At 41.1% G+C, this 10,952-nt stretch overlaps 1 protein-coding gene across 7 annotated transcripts; it reads left to right on the top strand.

Moving 5' to 3' along the window:
• The first annotated feature begins 25 nt into the window (after positions 1-25).
• On the top strand, positions 26-10,916 carry apol1 (apolipoprotein L, 1). Of its 7 annotated transcripts, none has more exons than XM_028428090.1 (21): positions 26-248; positions 2,213-2,277; positions 2,390-2,482; positions 2,632-2,684; positions 2,762-2,833; positions 3,357-3,410; positions 3,500-3,568; positions 4,264-4,329; positions 4,518-4,595; positions 4,673-4,723; positions 4,848-4,898; positions 5,013-5,066; positions 5,530-5,616; positions 5,841-5,897; positions 6,002-6,091; positions 6,196-6,246; positions 6,865-6,918; positions 8,023-8,100; positions 8,185-8,224; positions 8,424-8,475; positions 8,843-10,916. In XM_028428090.1, exons 3-21 carry the CDS (start codon positions 2,440-2,442, stop codon positions 9,747-9,749), a joined length of 2,007 nt encoding a protein of 668 aa, XP_028283891.1. In that variant the 5' UTR covers positions 26-248; positions 2,213-2,277; positions 2,390-2,439; the 3' UTR covers positions 9,750-10,916. The 7 variants fall into 7 exon arrangements, with proteins under 7 accessions (XP_028283891.1, XP_028283889.1, XP_028283890.1 ...); XM_028428088.1 differs by having other exon boundaries at positions 5,013-5,075; XM_028428089.1 differs by having other exon boundaries at positions 4,845-4,898.
• Positions 10,917-10,952: the final 36 nt, after the last annotated feature.

Below are 10,952 nucleotides of genomic sequence, written 5' to 3'. Positions count from 1 at the left end.
GGCAGCTCAGATCTGTGGGAAGTATCTAGACTGAAACATTTTTTTGTTGTTAACCGAGCAGGGTGGATCTTGAACTACACGGCAGCTCACTGAGTGAAAACAAGCGACATTGTCAGCACGGGGAGAACAAACGAACTCTGACTGAGGACTTTTATAACTTTTTTTTAATATTTATTTTTATGCGCTAATCTCGGTTTACAAACGTAGAAACGGTACACTACGCAAGGACAGCGCCGCTAGCTTAAATGGTGAGTTAACTGTTACAATTTAGATGAAAAGAACGGTCTGTATTTTAATAAAATAAATTTGTTCACGACACAGAAATGTAATTCGCCGTTTGACGTTAACCTGGATTTGGATTTGGAGTGGGAATGAGGAGGCGTCGCTGTGAGAAACTTTAGCTAACTTCACTGTTGACCTTCCCAACGTCTTCCTCAATCTGTGCCGACTCAAACACTCTAAATACAAACACATCATTCTTCATTAGTATGTGAACATATCCACATTTTATCCGTTACTACAACGCAGCGGCGTTGACTTATAAACAACACAAATGAGGTTAAACCGCTTTCAACTGAACATGGCCGGATTAGTCCGCTAGGTTGCACCGGGGCAGAAATGCACCAGGGGCCCCCACAACCTATTTTGACCATTTTATTCTTTAAGTCTGACACTGTAAAAGAAAATGGTTTAATTAGTTTGATTGCCCTTGCTAGGCAATCAAACTATTGTTCTTCACCCTCTTTCTTCTTCTTCTTTTTTATTCTTCAGTACGTTTTTTGGCGCAGCGTATCTTTAGCATACATTGACCGATTTCAGCCATTCAACTATCAAAATGTTCATCTCATAGAGGACATTCTGGGTCAACTTCAAGTTTTTTTTCCAAAAATTATAATTTTTCAACTATTAAGCAATTTCTGTGTCATTTTTAACATGGGAGTCTATGAGAGAGCCCTTCAACGATGGTCATCTGCCAAATGTATCACAAATTTCAAGCTACAGACTCCATTTTAGTCTTAAAACGCTCACGAGATGCTGCTCTATCAAACTTGTATTTAGAATTTTCTAATTCCAAATCATTTCCACACGCCAGGCTCTCAAAGTTGGAGTGGTTTTTGAGGTCTCCTCTGCTGTTACCATGGTGACAGGCTGACACACAGAGGCATACAAAGCTCTGACTTGCTCTGATTCTCCAGCAATTCAGAGCAATCCTTCACATCAGCATTCAAAACAATGCTTCAGCTGCAGCAATCAAACTTGCATTTTCTTCAGGAAATGCCCTTTTCTAGTTGCAATTAACTTTCACATGGGGTGCTCATAACATACATTTAAACAATTGCACTAGCACTATAAGTGTAGCAATAGCTATAGCTGTCTCTGTTGCTGCAGTTGTGTCTTTTAATCACGTGAAGTGTAGTTTAATTACTTTGTTATAGCACATCAAAGCCGTCAAATAAATGCCAGTCTGACTGATTGAACAACCTCTAGTCCATCCATCCATCATCTGAACCTGGCTTGTCCTGCAGTGCGTGGATAGATACGGGTGAGAGGCAGGGAACACCCTGAATAGGTCACCGGAGTACCCAGAGAAAACCCACGCAGGGAGAATGTGCAAACTCCACACAGAAAGGGCCCAGTCAGAATTAAACCAGGAACCGTGCTGCTTGCAACCTCAAGTCTAAATAAGCTGAAAAAATTACGCATGCTACACATGTCCTAGCTCTGTAAATGCAGAGACTCATATTTAAAAAGTGTTGCAAAACAAGAAATCACTGTTTATATTAGGTAGAGTAAGTGTAATAGCTACTTCTGTGTCTTTCAACTGGGAAGTGATTCACACCAATTTTAATCTAGCCAGAGTGTTCTCTGGTATGTGACCTTTTTCTTGTGCAATATTGTTCATAAATTTCTCACATAGCTCCACTAGAAGCCACATGGTTATGAGCTATTATGTGACGGGGACCTCCCAAATGCTCAGGCAGAGTCGTAGGTAGATGGTGACGGGGCCGCTCCATCATATATTAACATATGAATCACTCTTAATTTACTGTTATCAACTTTTCAAGTCCAGACATGACACCAGCGTCAAGTCCAGACTTGATATATAAATAAATAAATAGCAGCATCCTTGATATTACAGCTGAGCAGCTTCTTTTAAGCTGCAGGCTCACATCATGTCTGACATATTTGTCTCCTCTTTTTCACCAAAAAGCAACATTATTCGGTTGGATGTTCAAGAGGTCCTCCAAATCTACAGAACCATCAGCCCAAGCAGAGGTGATGACAGTTTTCTGATAACTATAATTATTTTAAATGCAGTACTTAAATAAATTGATAAATTGATTTATAAATAGACACATGGCAGTAACTCTTTGTGTTGGTATTACAGGACAGTTTATCAGCCAATGGTAAACCTTCAAAGGAGGAGTTTTAAAAGGAATGTTTAAGAAGACATACATATCTGCCAAAGACGAAGCCACAGGTTTGTTGATGATGTTGATGTTAAAAATTTCTCATTAACATGATCCTATGTAGACCACATGTGTAGCCAGAGGTCACCTAAGGTCACAGGAAAACAAAGCGCATGTGGCAGTTTAGTGTATTGTGTTAACAGGTCTCTGTCATTACAAGACCCTCCACTGCCTACCAGTAGTGACAGCTTAACAGACAACAAGCCATCAGAGGTGAGGGGTATTTGTGACTTTCCATCGTGAATGTGTTACCCAAAACTTTGAAACTGAACCTGTTGTTTTCTCTTTAGGATGAATCAGGATTGTTGGGTGGGATAATGAAACGATCTCCCACGCCCGGACACGCCTGGAGGCCCTCGCAGGTGAAACACTATCTTCTGTAAAATGTAGCCCCACCCAGTAAAAGATGACCTGGATGATAAAACTACAGACAGAACTGCCTGAATGTAGAAATGTATTATATGTTTGATTATGTATTATAATCCTCTTTGTACAGAACACTAAGGTGAGTCACATCAGAATCACGTCACTACATGTGCAGCAGGAAGTGTTAAATGATTATAAATAGTTAAGTGTATAAACACAGCTGATGTATACTAGCTGTATTAGATAGTAAAGTATTGATTTGTACCAATGTTATGATACTAAGCCCTGAAGTGAAACAGTAGCTGCATTCAGCTTGACTCACTGAATGGACAGTGTTTGTCTTTGTGTGTCTGGAACCTGCACGTGTCAGCTTTTTGAAAGATGTGCTGGCTAATGTGTGACGCACTGAATCACTGCCTACTCAACAGACAGCTGTAACAGTTTCAAAATAAACACTGCTACTGTTTTAGTAAAAATCCTCTTCCACTATCGACCTGAAGTGATTTTTTTTACTTCAAGGAGTCAGGAGGTATGTTCAGCACAAAGCCCTCTGCAGCAAAGACACAATCTCAGGTAGATGTTGTGCTTCTCTCTTGTCTCTCTCTTTTACCTGTGCTGACATGAATATTTGTTGGTTAAGAACTTTTATTTCTTGCCTTCAGGAGGATTTGTCTGAACCCGGCGAGCTCTCAGGCAGCACCGGCAACCTTCCTGTGAACAGCAACACCAAGGTTAGTCTTGAAGCATGTTGATCTTCAGCAGTTTTATTGTCAATTCTAAAGAGATGTAAACAAACACAAAGTCATGTGATGCGTCAGTCTGTAGTTTTATAGCATTATTTTTCTTTCAGGAGTCCGTCAGGATTTTCAGTGTGTGAGAAATGCTGCACTTTATATCGGGAGATGTGTCTTATAATAGTAATTGGTTACACTAGTTTGAACCCTTCAGGGTGATTTGTCTGCAGACGGCGAGGTCACAGGCAGCAGTGGGAATCTTTTCATTTAAAATCTTCCATTGCCATCAACAACAGCAGGTCTAACAGCAAATGAATACATCATACTTAATGCTAGCTTGGTGTTAATATGTCAGGAGAAAGGAGGAATCTTCAGGGATCTGTTTAAAAAGAAAGTTGCTAAATCTCAGTCTCAAGTGACCTGCGAGCAGTCCTGATCGCTTCCTTCCACTTTCGATGCAATTGACTTAAATTATTTGGGATTTTACTGGTTATTTTTATTCAGGTGACACCTTCAGGGACACTATACAGGTGTGCACTTGACATCAAGGTTAAGGAGTTAAAAAAATAGATGAGGTCCAAGAAAGCAGGAGTCATACAAGGTTAGGCCAGACCTTTAGAAAAACACTGATAATGAGCTTTAAACACAGAACGGTTTTTAGTTTAAAAGAGTAATATTTATCCTCTTTTCAGAAAGACATTGAAGACACAGACGCACCGCAGAAGACTGACAAACAAGTGGAAGAGAATCTAAAACCGGTCAGTCTATTTATTGCTTTGCTCGTGAGTCATCAGTGACCAAACACACATGCACAGAGCTGATCAACGTCTGTCCAACATTCCCCCTCTCCTCATTCTCCTCCTCTTCCTTACCTCAACCACATCCGTCAGAACCTCCCCGTCCTGCTGCTCCGGTGACTCTGTGTGTGTCTGTGCGTCCTTCACAGGTCAGAAGTAACATGATCCAGCAAGAAAAGAAGGAAGGAAGTGAAACACCACTGGTTCCACCCAGACAAACTGAAGAGGTTTGTATGCATGTGTAAGCAGCGCTCGGACACTTGTGGTCTTTGTGAGACTGTTTTGACGTTTAATCTTTTTCTAGGAGATGAAGGGGACAGCGACACACGCTGCAGGAAGAACAGAGCAAAATAAGGTAAAGTTCTCAGATTTACAGATGATAAATGTGTCTCCAGTGTTTGCCTGTAAGAAAATAATATGACTGCAGCCACTATGGCATTTAATAAATAATTATAACTCAACCACTCTTATATAAGAAGGACGCGTTCCCTGCAGAGACTCCGGTCATTCCTGCCCGGCCTTTAGAGGAGGTGAGGCTGCCTGTGTTCATGGAGTTATGGCAGTTTTTTTTTCTAAGCTGACATGCATCAAAGCTGTTTTTTAGAGTCCCTGTGGTTTGGAAAACTTCTGTATTTTGATTTCAGGAGATGAACAGAGGAGTGAAACATGGTCAGAAAAAGCAGAAGAACAACCAGCAGGTGCATATGGTACTAATATTATTTATAACTGTCATAAGGGGCTTTGGTTAATTACTAGCTGTTGAATATTAGATACTGGTTATAATGGACAGCTGTGGCATCAACACAAACAAACATGTGTCTAACTTATTGGCAGGTTTTGGGATGTTTTGCCTTCAGAATTGTTGTTTTCATTTTATATCCTTAGCTTAGCTTCACCTCAGGGCCTGCAGCCTTTGAAGGATGGTTTCACAGATCAAAGGTGTGAGCTTTGTAGACAGTCTGGCCTTTGGAGGATTTCCTATTTGGCCAGCAGCCTGTTATGGCACACTGCTGCAGTCATCCATCAACCCTAACATGCAAACATTTAAAACTGTACTCTTTAGCTCTTTAAACCCAGTTTGAGTCTGCTGTGTTATGTATGAGACTGAATGATGCTACTTCTGTGACACAGCAACAAATTAAACAGTTTGATTTGCTCCAGATTCTGCCAGAAGATGAAGACGTCAAAGAAGGAGAATCTGCTGCAGCCAACGATGAGGACAAGATAAAACCTCCAGAGAGCAGAGCTGTAAGTTGACCTGTAATCATTGATTCACTGTTCTCCTGGTTTTTATGTGAGAGTAGTTATTTTTTATCTGCTCCTCTACACCGTTAAACCAAAGATCCAAAACATGTGAGCTGCCCACAGGCCTCATGTTTATCACTAGTCACATGGCATCATCAGTAATGGCTGGAATGAAATGTTGTTTTTCCTGTTTTTCTCATTTTTACTGCGTTTTTTTCCAAATACAGGACAAGGTGAAAAAACACAAGCACGCAAATCCATTTATGCCCCGTCCTGCACCCAAGGTACATTACAGCCAGCTGGGTTATAGTGTGTATCATTCATTCATTCCCCTATAAGATGGCAGGCTATTATTTGGTTTGATTGTGATATTTTTTTTCTAATTAAGGCTGCATGTGCTGATGAAGTGCTGAAAGAAGATGAGGAGTTTTCATCCAAAGAGGAGAAAAAAGAAGAGGAGAAGCACAACACAGACGAGGTCTTTCACATACATTCCTTTAGACTGTTTCCTGATAAACATGAACATTCTGATACAACATTTAAGTACACAACAACATCCTGTTTTTTGTTTGTTTGTTTTAGACCAAAGTCAAGAAACCCAAAAAACACAACCCCTTCATGCCTCGGGTGAAGGTAACATTCAAATATGTGGCTTGTACAAGCGTGTCTGTGGGAGTGGACTGAACCACACTCACCTGATACTACTGTTACTGTCAGGTAGCAACAGCAGTCATCCGCCCATTTCAGACATTCAGTGTTTCTTATTTTGTGCTATTCGAGCTCATTAATAGGTGGTAATGTAAAAGGGTTACATAGCACCCCAGCCCATCTAAACACTGTACTGCATCAATCATACTCACAGTCGAGGGTCACAGGCAAATGTTTAGATCTCCCTCACTTAAATCAAATTACTGGTTTTACTAAGTTTGCTATATGAATATATCTGAATATATTTAGCTATGTGGGGTCACCTGTAGATGGATATGTATCTAATTTCTAACATCTTTGGATGCTCTTGGAGCTCCTCAGAGTCTAGGTTGGAAACTACAGACTGTATCTTTCTTCGCTTAGACCTGTGTCTGTTTCCCCCCCTTGCTAACTGTGTACTTGCCGCCCTGCCATGTTCGCATTACTTAAATTCCAAGCACATCCTGACCTAGTTATGTCTTCCTTCTACTTGTAAGGCGACTTAATGTTTTAACACCTCAGTATTGATTGCTTTATTGGTTTGGTCGTGTTCATTGTTTTCAGGCCAAAGTCAGGCAGAGGCAACCAGAAGATGAGGCAGCAGGCAACACAGCAGAGGTACAACAACAACAACCTGTCTGTTTCTGTGCAGCTGCTTTTCTCACACACACACATTTTCAACTTAAAAAGCACTGCTAACTTTTTTCTCACACAGTCTGCATCAGTTTGTGTGGCAGATTGAACATGGTGTGTCACTGTGGTTCAGGATTACAAAAGGTCTGGTTGAGTCACCTGCCCCTCCCCTCCTCCACCCTCTTTCTTCCAGTCACTTATACCCCGTTCACACTGGGGAAAAAAATGTGGCTTAAGCAGGATTCGGCCGCATCCAGATCAATCCAGATGTGTTTTTTTCCGAGTGTGAACACCTCCTTATAGAATTTGTCTGCAGGGTGTCTACTCTGCTCCCAAGGAAGGCTTTTCCATCAGCAAGTGTTTGTGTTTGGTTTTTCCCCCTCTTTCTCTGGTGACATAAAACCCATCCCTGCACCACCGCACAGTGTTTGTGCATTCAATTTTATTTTATTTATATAGCACCTTTATTATGCAGGTCAGCAGGCTGATCTGGACGGATAGAGGCCCACAGAGAGAGAGAGACACACAAAACTACGAAGAAGACTGGACACACAGTTAGTGACGTAAAAGAATGGATCATAGGTCGGCCTGATGAGAGGAGGAGAGAGAAGGCGGAGACCTGTTTAACATGAAGGATGAACGACAAGCTGATCAAAGATGAAGTAATGCCATCAAGAGAAAATGTTAACAGCTGTTCTAGTTCTCAGATGTTCGGGGCCAAAGACAATAACCTCAGTTTTATCAGGCTAATAAAAGTTTCTGAACGTGGTGATGAGACCAGATATTACTGCATCATTCCCAGACTTGGTTCTTCGCTTCCTTTTCTCAGTGAGCCCATGGAAGATTTTTGCTCCTTTTACTTCTGCAAAAACAGCAGAAAGAAGCCAGATAACTTCCTCCTCCTTCACACGGTCATAATCTGTGTACAAAGTCAAACTGGGGAATGTGATAAGTTGATTTGAATTTGTGCTCTTTGTGTGTTTCCCTGATTAGTTTTACATACACTTCAGCTGTGATACTGACCCAGGTAAAAAACAAATATACATACATATACAGATTTTTAAACATTAAAGTGTTCTGTTGTTTCAGAATGAAGGAGCAAAGAGGTCGTTGTTTGACCAGCTGGAGGACTTGCGTGTCGCTCCTGCAGAGCCTGAAGACGGTCAGGTCAGTAAAACATGTCAGAATCTTTATACTGTGTGTGCTTTGATATCCATAAATATGACATCTGTGGCAAATGGTGTCTTTCAGGATGTGGAAGATCTCATGGATTGGTGGAACACAGTGGAGCGTAAGTTGCAAATGAATTTAGTTTGAGGCAGGAAATAAATATTTTTAAGTATGTGGACACCCCATCAAACACACACCTGACAATAATGACAATAACAAATCCCTGAATGTATATGGGTGTAATTAGGTGACCACATTTACACTTTTAGACCCTTAGGGCTGCGAACATGATGAAGAATTCTTTATTTTTATTTGATCAGAATGGGAGGACACGCCACAAGATGAAGACATGACAGAAAAAGAAGAGGCCAAGTAAGTAAACTTTTAGTAAATTTTTGTGGTATTTTAAGCATGTAGACAAAGAGTTTTTTGTGTGGCATAAGTTTTGACAAATGTTCATGTAAATTGTCTTCCATTGATGAATCAGACAGGAAAAAATCAATTTGCAGAAGCAGTGAAGCAGTGTTTAACCACTAATTCTGAGAAACTCCCAGCAGTTTTTTTTATGGTGAGATAGATTCAAAGCTTGTAAAAAATGTACTTGCCTCCTTTAATATTTCAAAACTTAGAGATATAAATCCTCACCTGTCTGCACTTCTGTGGAAAAATAAGATTAAAAGGGCCTTTTAGGATAGACGTACATTCCTGTTCGGACTGACCCTCCACTTTCTCCTCGCAGGGCATTTGCTGTGACAGCAGATAAAGTGCAGAAGGGGATCCGTGTCTTCAACAAACTGTTCTTAGAGCGCGCTGAGAGCCTCTGGCAGCACGTCATCAACCTCAACAGCATCGCAGACGCCCTGGACAAGTTCAACAAGAACACAAAGATCGCTCAGATCACTGGCGGCTCTACCAGTGCAATCGGGGGTGTTGCCACCATCGCTGGCCTTGCTTTGGCTCCGGTCACCATGGGAACCTCATTGATTGTGACAGCGGTAGGCCTGGGCATCGCTACAGCAGGCGGTTTGACATCGGCAGGTGCTGGCATCTCCAACCAGGTCAACAACTCAATGGACCGTAAGAAGGTGGAGAAGATTGTAGAGGACTATCAGGAGAAGATGGGCGACCTCAACAAATGCCTGAAGTTCATCAAACAGGGGATCGAGAACCTGCGCAGGTTCGACCTCATCAAGATGAAGAACCACGCCTACAACCAGGACTTCCCAGTCCTCAGTACTAGTTTCTATGAGGATGGCGCGATGGCGGGGAAGGCCATCCTCACCAACGCCAATGAGATCATGCGTGTGATGCAGATCACCAATGTGGCGGGAAGCACGGCGGCCAGAGCGGTGCAGATCGCCAGCATGGCCACCGGTGTGCTCACCGGACTCTTTGTAGGTATGGACATCTACTTTGTGGCCAAAGACTCCAAAGAACTGAAGAAAGGGGCCAAGTCAGAGTTTGCTGCTAAAATCAGGGAGGTGTCCATGCAGCTGCACGACGGGTTAGTGGAGCTGAACAGCATCCGAGAGGAGCTGCAGTCCGCCATGCCACAAAACAACACGTACAACAGTAAAGAACCTGTGGACAGCGCCAAGAAAGATGAAATCGAACACATTAAAAAAAGCCATCAAAAAGGACATTAAAAACCGGGAGTATATCTGACAAAGAACAACAAACCTACAGGTTTAAAGGGTGAGACAGTGTCAGCTAAAGTGTTTGGTGCCAACATGGTGCCAAGGTCAAAATACAGGAGTATGGCACCACACCTCTGATGAAACAGAAAGTAAAACATCAAGAACTGACTTCTTTAAAATCTCACACGACACTGATAGGAAGTGAAGATTGTGGTAAATATTGCAGATGTGCTACTGTATGTAACCGCCATGGTGAAACTTAGGCATAGTAAGTATTTTCTAGATGTAACTGTATACTTATATTTCATATTGCAAAACTGAAACATTTTCTGACCAGCTGTAGAGATTATGTAGTGCCTTTATTATTTAAAAATACATTATGATGCGGTGTACTATTAGTTTATGTAGTTTTGGGTGCTGTGGTGAAACCACTTTTGCCTGGTTATGGGTCAAATATCATGTAAGACAGTTGTGGTCGGCTTGATGATTTAAATAATGGTAGCACATTTCTATACAAAAAGAACAAATATGAGGATAAAACTGGTGAAAAATAACCTGGGTCAGTTCTGCTAGCTGCCAAAATAACATTCATGTGTTTGGCTATGGATTAAAATAATTAACTGCACAAACAGGAAGTCAAAGGTTTTTCGAGGGCAGAGGAGTTGTTGAGGATGAGTGGGTGTATCTGAAGCTAACCTAAGATTATTTCTTAATTTAGTCTGATTTTTTTAAGCCTATTTATAATGTTATGGTACAAAATGTTCTCAGCTACAGCACAATCTAACCCTCCTTGATCTAAACTGGTCATGTTGGTAAGCTAATGTTAGCTTTATCTGTTGTTTCTGTTCGGATAACACCTTACATTACTGAGTGGAAACGTTTTAGTAACTCACATTAGTGTCCTTTTTGAGGACAAAATGGTTTGGATTAGCACACAGAAGATTTTGATCATGTTTCCACTCAGATTAAGGGTTTTATTGAACAGTGCCTCGTTAGATGACTGGAATTAATTTACTTTGAATATGTAGTCTGCACTTTAAAGCTCTCCTTGTGTCCACTCAGGTCTGTTTCTATCTATTTTTTATTTTCAGCCTTGTTAGAATTGATGATTCCTATTGTGTGCAATATTCTGTCTGTGTATGATGAATGTAAAATTAAAGGCTCTATAAACGTTTACATTTACTGTCAGTCTTTATTCAAGTGGACAAACAC

The sequence above is a fragment of the Parambassis ranga genome, chromosome 17 (assembly GCF_900634625.1).
Source record: "Parambassis ranga chromosome 17, fParRan2.1, whole genome shotgun sequence".
Lineage (NCBI taxonomy): Eukaryota > Metazoa > Chordata > Actinopteri > Ambassidae > Parambassis > Parambassis ranga.
The sequence above is the reverse complement of the archived record's forward strand: the minus strand, read 5'-3'. Positions and strand labels throughout refer to the sequence as shown.